Source organism: Thunnus maccoyii, chromosome 19 (assembly GCF_910596095.1).
Source record: "Thunnus maccoyii chromosome 19, fThuMac1.1, whole genome shotgun sequence".
NCBI classification, from domain to species: Eukaryota; Metazoa; Chordata; class Actinopteri; order Scombriformes; family Scombridae; genus Thunnus; species Thunnus maccoyii.
The window spans coordinates 29,259,478-29,272,795 of record NC_056551.1 but is presented as its reverse complement, the minus strand read 5'-3'; the positions used below and the strand labels follow the sequence as shown (position 1 = coordinate 29,272,795).

Genomic DNA, 13,318 nt, shown 5'->3' with positions numbered 1-13,318 from the left:
AAGTCTTAAATCACTGTGACTTAGACTCAAGTAAGCCGAGTCAAGGGGGGGGGGGGGATAAATCAACTACAATTTGGAATGTCGACATAAAACTAAAGAACATCATGCAGGTTGATTAACTTTATAAATTAACTTCACATTAATTAACTATTTGAACAATAATAAATAATCTGATCTAACATGTTTTCCAGGATCTAGGGATCATAATGTTGTATTTTTTGCAGTATTAATGTGTGTGGATATGTTGTATGGCTTCTGCCGTTCTGCCACCAGGTTGTGCCTTTGAGTACGGTGAGAGTTTTGGAGCAGAAGTAGTAGAACATAGAACATAGTATTCTATCTGATGATTACTTTTTTCTGCTGTGGATTTATGTAGACTAATACATCCATTAATTTAGAACCCTGACTGTGTTCAAACATCAAGCATCATCAAGGAAAAATACCAAGTGAGGGACCTCGAACAGAACAGTGAAGCTCTGTCATGAAAAGCTGTCAATTCATAAGCTGTCTGGTCTGACTCAGAAACGGTCTGGTAATATTAAGCTTCAGGTATGGGGAAAATGCTTTCAACAAGCTTTGAGCTCAATCCTGTCTTGTCATTGTTTTCTAGGTCTGTCTGGGTTGCACACACGTCACTAGAAGACATCCTGTCATGTCTCAAATCATTAGCTGTTCATGCTCAATATAGACAATGATGCAAATAGTGCAAACAGGCCATTCAGCTGAATAAAAACTGCCAGAGCAAGCTGTCCTTTAAATGTGATCAACAAACCATTTGTGAAACTGACTGGTATCCTGTGCTGGGATGCTTCATTTGGGTGTAGTTTGTGATGTAGTAGTCTCTACATTTGGAACCAGTTAAAACTCTGGTGCAGTATTTTGCACAAGCTTCAGGCAAGAGAGTGATGTTCACTTTTTGACTTGCAATATAATGTTTGAATTATGCAGAATATGCAGTTTAAAATATAAAAAAACAAACAAACAACAAATATACACATTATATATAAAATAACATGATTAAATCCCTATCATGTGTTGCACATGTCAATATGGATGGTAACAAAAAACACTGTCATGGCAGCATCTCACAAAAAAACCAAATGAAGTCGTCAGCCCTCACAAATAAGTGTAAATCACTTTTTTAATGATGCACAGCAGCAAAAAAGGGTTTCAGCCCCAGGCTTTCCTCAGCATTAGGATGGAACATAAGATACAACAAACACACATTTTTACCACCATTTGATTTGATATGTAGCCCCAACACCAATAAATATAACAGCTCTCTTTAGCCTCAAGCACCTCAAGCAAATTATGTTTTCGTATGCCATTTTCACATGATCCTATTTTTTGTACAGTACACACAATACACATACAATTAAAGCCTAAAGCTCCCAAGATACCTTTAATGGCTGTTCAAGGAGGATCATTTGAATATAATTTTACATATTTTTTTTTGTGTTTTACATCCAGAAATGTGTGCTTTGATTGGGCAGTCTTAAGGATAAATTGGATAATTCTATGAATTTACAAAAGAATACTGTATAAAACAAGACATTATTTAAATTAGGTCATTTAAAGGTATTTCTGCAATGTTTTTCATTTTTTTGTGCACATTTATACATTTATTTAGCATTCTAGCAATATTTTATATTTTAAACATAAAAAGCAGCTGCAGAGTCAAATTATAAGTCAGAGACTGTATAAGATGGATTACAAAACTAATATCAACCAACCAACCAATCAATCGATCAATCAATAACTTATGACAAAACAAATGAAATGTGTTTAACACTGTTTTCTGGAAGAGTGTTTGTGCTTTTTGATTTTGGAGACACTTTGTCACGTGTCAGCTGACCAGCAGACAAGTTTCATACAATCATCGATCACACTCACACGTGCGAAAGATTCAACTTCCGGCTCTAATGATCCAATCAGCAGGCTGATCGGGTCCTTCAGGTGCACATTTAAGTCTCAGGTGCGGCGGCAGCTTCGAACAGTTTCCCGCCGCTCTTCGGTCGTTCCCAGCGGGCAGAGAGAAGAGAAGCGGACCGGACTATGTCGGCGGCTCCCGGACGGATGATGATGGCCTGGGTTTGGATCAGCTTGGTGACTCTAGCCCGGCTCAACACGACGGAGGGGACGCACCGGGACGCAGACGGAGGTTTGGCCGGCCTGGAGGCGCTGTTCTCGGACTCTGAGCCGCCGGGGGAGACCCGGAGCGGTGGAAGCTTCTTCCCGGTGCCTGTCTGGCAGTCCCTGAAAGGTGAGGATACACCTGAGACACGTCAGGTTCAGGTAGCAGAAACTATAAGTGCATCTCCACGTTAACAGAACTGGTGGTAACAAATCTCCAGACAAGCAGGAGGGTCAACGTGATTACTGACCGGTCAGCTGTTAGGATGTAATAAAGCAGCTCTTCTCAGGATGAATCCTGACACTTTAACTTAAAGCTGAAATTAGAAGTTCACTTTGTAAGTGTAGAATTAGTTTTCAGGTTTAAATGTACAGAAATATCTGCTGCGCACTTGGAAACGGAAAGGCCGAGCTTTACTCCCACAGGAATCCAACTAAACAAGCTCTCCGCTTCATTATTGTAAAAAATTTTTTTTAAAATTTTGAAACATCTGGAAATGTGTGTAAATGCATGTGGGGTGTTAAATCCTCTTGTATCCTCCTGGGCTGCGGCGTATTTTCTTCATTAGCCTTTTTAATTTAGGCCTAATAGAAAATATTCCCGTTCTCATTTCTCAGAAGTCTTGATGTCTTGTTCGACCAACAGTGATTAGAAACAGAATATCAGACATTACAGAAGCTGATATCAGAGATTTGAGTATCTTTTGGTTTCAGACTGTTAAACTATCGATTGACAATTAAGGCAGATTAATAAAATAAAAGAAATAATCGTTAGTTGCAGCTCTAATGTGACTAAAACTCAGCTCAAAGTGTTTATCTGAATATTAAAACTGATGTATGCATATAAACAGCATTTTAATGTTGAGCTACTTTTAACACTTTAAACATATTGAACAATCTGATCTAACAATGCAAACTGATCATGGTTAAGTAGACTATAAAATCTGAGAAGTAACTAAATGTAGAGTAAGTACAATATTTAAAGAAGCATCAAATGGAGAAACTCGAGTACAGTTTGAGATGCTTGTGCAGTATTAGTTCCACCACTGGACTGAAGAAGCTGTTCATAAAACTATGAGCTCGTTGTGAGAACTCTGTTCCTGACGTAAAGAGTAAACATCAGGGTGACCTCTGTTTCAGGGGATGATGATGATGATGATGATGATGATGATGATGATGATGGTGGTGGTGATGATGGTGACTGTGGAGGAGACGGAGACTTCGGCCAGCCGCAGTTTCGCTGCAGCAGCAGTTCGCTCTCTGTTCGCTTCTCGCTCATCCGACACTCTGATCTGCGTCTGCTGGGTGAGTTTGATTTATCCACCAGCTGCAGCTTTTCTTTAATGGAAGGGGGGGAAACTTGTCTCATTCTTGTAGTTTGTCCATCAGTTCTATCAGACATGAACATTATACTCAGTGTTTGTATCTGGGTTCAAGCTGCGCAATAAAGTTACTGTTTGGGTCGATAGAATAACACAATACTGTTAATGTTTGAGTCGCCTGTCTCTTACTGTTGGGTTATTTACCCAAACTACAGATTATTATTTAACTTAAACTTGCATGTCAGTTTATTAATAATTTGTATCTTTTGAATGTCATCTGCACATTTTGTACAAGAAACAAAAGCTTTTTAGCTAAAGCTTGAGTGTGTGAGACAGATTGCTAAAGTTGACCTGATGTGGTGTTGCTGCAGTTTTCACCCAAACTGCATAAAATTCAGTTATTTTTCCTCCCATATTTGGTCTGCATGAAATCTGTTTGTCTTGCCTCTCTACAGACGGGAGGAGGTTGTTGCTGCCGGATGGGTGTCGTGGTTCTGTTCGTACCGTCGGGCCGTGGCTGCTGCTGGAGCTCCCCTATACCAGCTGCCACCTGTCATTACAGGTAGATGTCTTATTGTTTGACAATGAACCCTGTCTGACAATATAATTCTCTAAAATGACCAAGTATCAAGAGCAACAGCCAATCTGAGCTCACGCTGTGTTGGAAACATGAAAAACCCTGCAGAGTGAGTCGGTGTCACTTCAGCGCTGGAGAAATGTATAAATGTAAAAGTCAGACTCATTTACACAGTAACTCAAGTACACAATAATTCTTGGACATTCTCTCAGAGACAAACTCGTGTTGGATTAAGTGTACAGAGATATTGTGATTTCATGTCAGCAGTGGCTTAAAAACAACTTCTAGGTTCTTGATGTACTTGAGTCTCTAATTCTACTTTACTGACATGTACAAGTTTAACTTGACTACAGCTGCATGGTGACTCTTTTTCTCTCTCCAGATGTCAAATGGAACATGGTTTCATCAGCTGAGAGTGCAATACTTTGACCATCTGCTGCAGGCAAACATGACTGGTGTTGCCGCCTGTGAGAATCCTGCAACATCGCTCCAACTGGCGCCACCATTAGTGGCCTGCAGAACAACAGATATCACTGTGAAACTGCCTCTTGGGACAAGACTGAAGAGGGTAAAAGCTCTGGGTAAGGATGGTGTAGTTGGGAGAATGCTGACGATGACTACCCCAGATGCAGTGCTTGTGCAGATATCCACACCAGCGAATACAGTAAGGAAGTTCTAAAACATGATACACTGTAAAAATTTGGGGTAAGGGCTAACAAATGAATGTTTTGCAGGATTCCAGCTTTGAAATGGCTTATTGCAACTCAGCTGGGGAAATGTCCACGATGCTGGCAGCTTGTTTCAGTGCAGTAACAGGAAGTGGGTTGGCTCGTCGCCGAAGACATTCAGGCCACCTGTGGCCACAAAACACAGACATAGAGAGTCTGTGGGATGAAGCAAATGAGTGGACGGAGAGTCCTGACGATGAGACAACGGAGAGTCCTGACGACAATGACGACACAACAGAGACGACGACTACAACGACGACTGAGAGTCCTGACAACAATGATGACACAGAGATGACAACGGAGAGTCCTGACGATGACGACACAGACACAACGGAGAGTCCTTCTGATGACGATACTGTGGTAACCGCACCAGTAACGATACAGGCAACGTATGCTGATTCAGAAATCTTTGAATTGTGGGGCTTCAGTGAAATTCCTGATGGGCCATATACTGGGGACCCTACCACATCTGCTCCTCCCACAACATCCACTGTTGCCCCAACCACCAGCACTGCTCCAACTACCACGACCAGTGCTGCAACCACCACCAGCACTGCTCCGACTACCACAACCAGTGCTGCAACCACCACCAGCACTGCTCCGACGACGACCACGACCAGTGCTGCAACCACCACCAGCACTGCTCCGACGACGACCACGACCAGTGCTGCAACCACCACCAGCACTGCTCCGACGACGACCACGACCAGTGCTGCAACCACCACCAGCACTGCTCCGACGACGACCACGACCAGTGCTGCAACCACCACCAGCACTGCTCCGACGACGACCACGACCAGTGCTGCAACCACCACCAGCACTGCTCCGACGACGACCACGACCAGTGCTGCAACCACCACCAGCACTGCTCCGACGACGACCACGACCAGTGCTGCAACCACCACCAGCACTGCTCCGACGACGACCACGACCAGTGCTGCAACCACCACCAGCACTGCTCCGACGACGACCACGACCAGTGCTGCAACGACCACCACCAGCACTGCTCCGACGACGACCACGACCAGTGCCCCAACCACCACCACCAGCACTGCTCCGACCACTACCACGACCAGTGCCCCAACCACCACCACCAGCACTGCTCCGACCACTACCACGACCAGTGCCCCAACTACCACCACCAGCACTGCTCCGACCACTACCACGACCAGTGCCCCAACTACCACCACCAGCACTGCTCCGACCACTACCACGACCAGTGCCCCAACTACCACCACCAGTGCTGCAACCACAAGCGCTGCCCCAGCGACCAGCACTTAGAAAAGTGATTCTCCAACCCTCCCATCCACTCCCTCAAACCCCTCATCACCTCACTGTTTTGAAATAAACTAAAGCTTTGCATCATCTTCTGATCTTTTTTAAATTTTAAAAGGGTTTCTTAAAGCTGCATTAGTTTTGGCCACTAGGGGGCAAAACTTTAAACAAGCTGCCAGGCCTACTGACTCCTTAGTGAAGCTAACATGTTAGCAACAACTGCCCATTTCCACATCCAGCAGACACCAGCATGATCATCTCATTGGAGCCGTTTGTCATCATGTCTGTGCTATTAACTTAAACTAAAAGTAGACTTGATGGATTACAGCACAGATCAAAGTAGCTGTTAAGACAACTAGTCGACAACATTAGAGAGGAAAAATGCATTTTTACTACATTTATACCTGCACTCAAACATAAAGTAGGAAAACATTAAGTTCTCCAAAACAAGACATGACAAAGCTCAACAGCTGTAGGCAGTTACTGTTTTACTGTTTACTTAAAGTCAAATACTCGGTATTTACATGCATGATGACTCCTTTTCTTTGGCTTCAGTAGCCTATTCAGTAAATGTACATGGCTACTTTAAACCACTGGCAACACACTTAATCAGTCTAAGCTCATCACTACAGTAAAAACCAGTGTCAAGTACTTGGTACTAACCCCATTTCTGCCATTACAGTGTATCATGGAGCATCAAGATTAAAAACCAGAATATTTGAGTAATTGGTTCAGTAAGTGTGGGAATCTCTAACAGAATAACTGGCTGCTAAAAATCAGAATGTGCTCAAGTTCATCAAGTATCTGACATTTTGCTGGTAGAGAGCAACTGCTAATGTAGAGTGTTAAGGGGGCCTGCTGTTATTTCATGTCATGATAGAAACTGATAATTGTTAACAGACAAAATAAAAACTGACAAGTATAAGAAAATATCAAATTAAAAATACTTCCAAGTAGGTAATTAAAGTCACTGTCCACTGAAATATATTAATCATAAACCTCATTGGCTTTTTTTTATATATTTCATTGTGTTTTTGTTCTCCTGCAAAGGTCTTTCATATTTCATGCATATATTCCTACTATATTCATACATTCCTCTGAAGGCAGGATCAACAACTATTTCGTTTTCTGTCAAGAAGACTGAAGTGTCCCATAAAAATCTAATTTTGTTTTCCCGCTTCTTAAAATGTTAACAGATAAGTGATTGTGTCAGTTGCCCCATGGCAACCAGGAGCCAATCATGAGTCAGGAGTGGAATCAGCCAGCCAATCAGAAACGTTTGAAGAGTCTTTGTTAAAAAAAACAAAAAACAAAAATGCTTTTAATTCAATTAAATTGTGATGTGAACTCACAATGTTGTCTGTGCTGGTCATGTGGCTGTCTGGTTCTGGCCTCTCTCCTGCTGTGAAAGGAAAAATAACAATGCTTCAAATCTGTATTAAAAAAAAAAAACAACTTCACACATGTTACATTAAATCCAGAGATATCAGATTTAACAACAGCAAGTTAAAGAAACACTAACAAATTCAAAATCTGCATTCATGTCCTCTGTTGGTGGTGAAGAATGTCAGTGACAGAAATCAAAGCAGAGCAAAGAGTGAGCAAAGACTAAAAAATAAACCATCCCCAAGTCTAAACATGCTGACCACAAACTGGAGAAATCTGAGTGTAGTCATGGTCCAAACAGGTCCATCACCCAGGAGGAGGGAGAAGCCCTGGTTAATCATATCATGTGGACATCAGACTATTGATTTCTATTGACAAAAACCATTAAGTGCGTTTTCTTGGAAATCATAAAAGACAACAGCCTGAAGACTCTAGAGAAGACCCCAACTGATAACTGGTGGGCCCACATTTAAGTCCACCTCCCAGAACTGACCACCCGGATACCGGCCTCCCTTGATCAGGCCGGAGTCCGTACTGCCACACCTGAGGCGATAGAGAGGGGTTTTCAGCTTGTATGAGAATATCATCGAGAGTCAGCGTGTCCATGATCAGCCTGAGCTACAAAGTTCACTGAAACGAAGTCAAAGGAGAAGTTGATGAGCCAGAAAGGAAAGAGACGTGTACCACCAGCAGACAACCACCAGAAAGAACATTCCCCCACCAGCGGCTGTTCCCTCCTCTGCTGTTCCCTCCTCTACTGTTCCCTCTTCTGCTGTTCCCACCTCTGCTGCTCCCTCCTCTACTGTTCCCTCTTCTGCTGTTCCCTCCTCTGCTGCTCCCTCCTCTGCTGTTCCCTCCTCTGCTGTTCCTACTTCTGCTGCTCCTTCTCCCTTCACTTATGAATTTAGGGACCCATTAGTCAAATGAATATTAAACAAACAGAGAGTGATGTTACATAACTAACACAATAAATGTACTTTGTGTTTAGAGCATATGGAGAAATTAAAACTCACCTGGAAGAAAACATGAACGCTTTTAGTCCTATTGAGAACATGAGGTAGTGCTGCACTTCAGCCTCTTGTGGCTGAAATGAGTATTACAACAACATTTAGAAAAATGATCCTGACAAAATAAACAAACAAAAAAACCCGCCTGTTTCACAGTAGAAAAAACAGGAACTTAGAAAGATGATCCTGGTAAAATCTCTTCTTCCACCTGTTCTTAAGTCATAAACACAGGAGAGAAACTATTTAGATCAGACTTAGAAAACGATCACCAGAGTTTTTTTTCTCACCGGCCTCTTAGGACTGGAGACGTCTGCCAGGATGAAGAGTAAAGACACATTTTAAGCATCATGGTGCTTGTTTGTGCTCCCAGCTGTGATACAAATGCAATAAACACAGTTTGTTGTACTGTGGTGGTGTGTGAGCTGCTATGTGACACTTACATCAGACTACTAAAGAAAAAAAACACCAGATGGCATCATTTTTCCATTTAATCACTGTGTTTCAAACTAGTTTTTAATATTTTTATCTTAAATGTAAAGAACAAATATAATGTGAGGTAAACTGGCATTCATGAAGGCACAAAAGGAAATAAAAACACAGTTTGAAATTATATCCAAATTAAACTAGCTATGTATCTAAGTTAGTTTATCTTTACATAGAAAAGGCAAAAGGTGCTTTCATCCATTCAAGGGCAACATGGATTGAAGTCGGTGAAAAGAATTCAACATATTTTTTCAATTTAGAAAAAAAATAGACCAAAAAAGTAATAAGTAAATTATACGTTAATAATTGTTTAAGTGAAGATCAGGTTACTATTGATGACCACATATTTTCATTTTATAAACCTCTTTATAGTTCCAAGCACTCTAATCAAGAGGCTGACTTTTCCCTGAGTCTCAGGAAGGACTGGACCCCAAAAACAGACCAGAATTTCAAAGATCTAACAGAAGCTGAAATTTCTGAAGCTGAGCTGGACACATTTCACAGATGCCTGATGGAAAGTCATCGAGTTCTTCAAACACTTCTGGACTGAAGTTAGAGAACTGATCTATGATGCTTTTAAAGCGTCTACAGACAACTTTATTTTATCACCTACCATGAAACAAGGCATAATCACGCTTATAACTAAACCAAACAAAGATAAATTATCCTCAGACAGCTGGAGACCTTTGACCCTTCTGTGTGTAGATTACAAGCTCCAAGCTCATGTTTACACTAACAGACTTAAGAAAGGGAAAAGTGTGATAAGTGATGAAACACAATCTGCATTTATCAAACATATTCATAAATAATCTTAGATTTTCTTTATTATCATTAAATAATCCAACATGATAGCTTCATTTTATTCTTAGATTTCTTTAAAGCCTTTGATACCTTAGAGCACAAAGCTTTTGTAATGTAATTCATATGCTTTATAAATATATCAACAGTAACAGTCTCTTAACCACGGCTTTCCAAACAGGTTCCCAGTTAAACAGGGAATCCGGTTAGAATGCCGATTAGCTCTCTGTTCTTTATTTTAGCTTCAGAATTGATTGTTATTCTTTAAAAACTCCCCAGATATTCATGGTATCGAAATACTGGAGAAAGAAGTTATAATCAGCCAATTTGCTGACGATACAGCACTATTAATAAAAAACAAAAATATGGTTATAAAAGAAACTGAGTTCAGTTTTTTCTCCAATCATCAAGCATCAGGTTGACTGTTCATAGCAATGATCTGAGTAGCACATATCACAGTTAAAGAAGAGATTAAACACTTTGGTTTAGTGATGAAAAAACAGCATAACAGAGAAGATTTAAATGTTATTCTCAGGTTGAAAACTGTTCAACAGTCTTTAAATCGCTGACTCACGCCTGATTTATCTTTACTGGGACAAATTCTTTTGTCTAAAACTGAAGGTTTATCAAGGTTTATCTACCCTTGCCATTCTTTCTACTCTTCACCAAAAGTGATAAAGTCATCTAACTTCATAATTTTTAAGTTTATATGGAGAAACAAAACTCATTATTTAAGCAAGTCACATTTAGTCAGGGAATACGTTATGGATTTTGAATCTCTAATTGCAGCTTTCAGAGTCAAATGGTTAAAAGAAAGTATTTCCCAACCTCAGTCTATATGGTTCATTTCCCTAACAAAATATTTAATAAGGTTGGAAGGATTTAATTCTTCAGTGTGATTCTGAGGTGTCTAAGCTTCCTATAAAACTGTCTGACTCCCACAAACAAGCACAACATCATGGAAATATTATATTTAGCAACAACTTTTCACCACATAATTCTTTATTGTGGAACAACAGAGTTATTACCATAAATAGAAATTCATTTTTTTTTAAAGCTGAATATTATGACAAAGGTTTAACATTTGTAGATGATTTACTGGATTCAGATCAGGACTCTTATTATTCTTTGATGAGTTTACCAGAAAGAACAAAATTACTGTTTCAAGAAAGGGAAATCTGTAAAGCAGTTCCTGTTCCTTTACTTTCTTCAATGATATAAAGCCGTTTACAGTTCTCTTCCATTACATCGTCTTTGCCTTCTATAAAAGTTGATGATGTCAGAAAAGTAACATTTTAGGGACTTTAACTCTCTATATGAGATAATATAGAGGTCCCTTTAGGGAAACAGTATCTTTCATTTTATTTATCACGTCTTATTGCTCCTAAAGTCAAAGAAACTCACTTTAATAGTATCAGCAATATATCCTGTTAGTGATTCTCTTCACTAAAGATTTAAAGTTGAAGTGGATCCTTGAATCTTAGAGGCTGAAACCATCAGACATTTATTTTTTAAATGCTCATACACCAACTAGTTTTGGACTAATATTCATAACTGGTTGATACTAATGATGGATAACATACCTCTGTTTACTTGTAATGACATTATTTATTTTGGACAACTTGGATGCAAACATTTCAGATCTTGTATATGTTGCAATTATTTTGGTCAAATATCATATACATACTTGTAAGTGGAATGGCAGCACTTCCTCTTTCACTGTGTTCATGCATAACTTTACCTACTAATTTAAGTCACTGAAAAATATGGAAAAAATGAACATTAAAGCTCAGAAATTATATACATCTATATGGCGGTCCTTGCTTTTTTAATGTCTCTTATGTTGCTCTCTTGTACTCCTATAAGTTTATCAGCTTTTGTTTTTGTTTGTTTGTAAAGAAATATTTCCTTTCTCTTGATTTTCGGTGTGATACCTCTTTGTGTGCTATGATTACCTGAATGTATTGTAACGTCACTTCAACCATTGTTGGTTTAATTCCATCCTTCATCATGTATAGCTATTCCCAATCTTCTTCTGTACATTTTCCTTATGCTCAATAAAAAAATAAAAATACAAAATAATAATAATTTCCTCGTTTCCTCTCTCCTTGAGTGGGAGGGACTCAGACACAGGTGAGGGAAACATGGATGCAGTTTAAGGGAAGTGGAATGAAGCTCTGGTGTGAACAGGGCTGCCGTTCAATAATAATGTAAAACAGTCAAACTGAGCTGCTGCAGAGGAAACAGTTTCAGTAACTAGAAGGATGATGTGATTCCACACATGCATGAAGCTCATTTAATATGACTTTGTATTAAAACAGTTATTAAGTTATTTGTCTTTTCGTCTGTCTGTCACATGATCATTGTGTTGATGATAAATGTAAATCATTTCAGTATAGATCTCTTTTTTCAAAGGTGACTTTTTATTTAGTTTTAGTTGTGTTTTTATTGTGAAAAAAGGTTGTTGACGAATATTTTTGACAAAACAAAACAAAAAAACAAAAGTTTATTTCTGGTGGTGTTCAACGTCTGCCAGCGTACGTCTTCACCTCACGTTAGTACAAAGTACAAACTTTAACTGCATAATTTAAAGCAAAAACTTGTTTCTACATACTTGTACTGCAATACTTGACTAACTATCTCAACTCAAGGTCCACTTACTGTTCTGGAGCTTTCAACCATATCACACAGCAGCACGTCAGTCTCAGTGTTTAAACCAGCATGGATGAGAAGTCCTCCAGCTTTGTAACAACTGAACAAACTCAACCTGCTGATGAAGACCATGTGATACAGTCAAGAACAAGCGAGTAAGTGGACCTTGCGTTGAGACAGTTTTCATCAGCTGCTGTTTCTGAGGTCAAGAATGAAGCATAAAGAGTAGAGAGGAAGTGAACACAGCTAACAGCTCAGGTTTAATACGGAGTGAAGACGCCCCCTGGTGCTTCATGTGGAGTACAACAGCCTCTTTCACTTGAATGATTTGAATGTTTTTCTCGTGTGTTTCAGTCAATACGAGGCTGAGATGTTTTCTGAAGTGACTCATGCTGACAGAAGTGTCAGTAAACTGGTGGAGGGACAGTAACATGTTACTGACATCATATAGAAATGATACACATGATTGATTTTCTCATTTGAATGCGTTTGTTCAGACGATGTTACAGAACGTAGAAATATTCTGCTGTGTTGGACGTGAATCCAACTTTCTGATGTTTGTGTTTTTGAGTGGAATCATGAAATCTCATTTGCTTCTGTTTGATGAGATTTTCTTCACCTGTATTTGAATCATACAGCTTGTAATGATTAGTTTAATATTTCAGATGACACAGGCCATGTGGGAAAACTTGTATTCATTCATGTTCTTTATTTTCTAACAAGTTCTATTAGAGTGATTGCAGTATATTGTGTTATTCTACATTAAATCATATCCTGCTTGATGCATTTTTCTGTGAATCATGAATAAAATCTTAGCTTACCCACTCATCTGAGAAAGCTTCTGCTGAGCTACAACAAGCGGCAGGTTTCAGGAGTGACGTTTCTGTGTTTTCTCGAGAGTCCACACTGTAGACTGGAGATTCTGAGGTCAGACAAGTTTTTTTTCAACTTTTGTGA

At 39.7% G+C, this 13,318-nt stretch overlaps 2 protein-coding genes across 4 annotated transcripts in view; both read left to right on the top strand.

Moving 5' to 3' along the window:
• Positions 1-13,318, top strand: part of LOC121886186 (NACHT, LRR and PYD domains-containing protein 12-like) — a 281,314-nt gene that overhangs the window by 215,566 nt on the left and 52,430 nt on the right. The window lies entirely within an intron of this gene.
• LOC121885439 (mucin-5AC-like) lies at positions 1,984-6,125 on the top strand. 3 transcript variants are annotated; one of them, XM_042394915.1, is made up of 6 exons: positions 1,984-2,263; positions 3,274-3,289; positions 3,323-3,438; positions 3,911-4,017; positions 4,415-4,696; positions 4,767-6,125. In XM_042394915.1, the coding sequence occupies exons 1-6, from the start codon at positions 2,056-2,058 to the stop codon at positions 6,039-6,041; spliced, it is 2,004 nt and encodes a 667-aa protein (XP_042250849.1). In that variant the 5' UTR covers positions 1,984-2,055; the 3' UTR covers positions 6,042-6,125. The 3 variants fall into 3 exon arrangements, with proteins under 3 accessions (XP_042250849.1, XP_042250850.1, XP_042250848.1); XM_042394916.1 differs by lacking the exon at positions 3,274-3,289 and having other exon boundaries at positions 3,343-3,438; XM_042394914.1 differs by having other exon boundaries at positions 3,274-3,438.

What these genes read in the sequence shown, in the direction of transcription:
- LOC121885439 (XM_042394914.1), top strand. Translation starts at nt 2,056, where the DNA reads ATGTCGGCGGCTCCCGGACGGATGATGATGGCCTGGGTTTGGATCAGC. An exon ending in TGTCTGGCAGTCCCTGAAAG is followed by an intron (nt 2,264 to 3,273) that starts GTGAGGATACAC and finishes CCTCTGTTTCAG; the next exon opens with GGGATGATGATGATGATGAT. An exon ending in TATCCACACCAGCGAATACA is followed by an intron (nt 4,697 to 4,766) that starts GTAAGGAAGTTC and finishes AATGTTTTGCAG; the next exon opens with GATTCCAGCTTTGAAATGGC.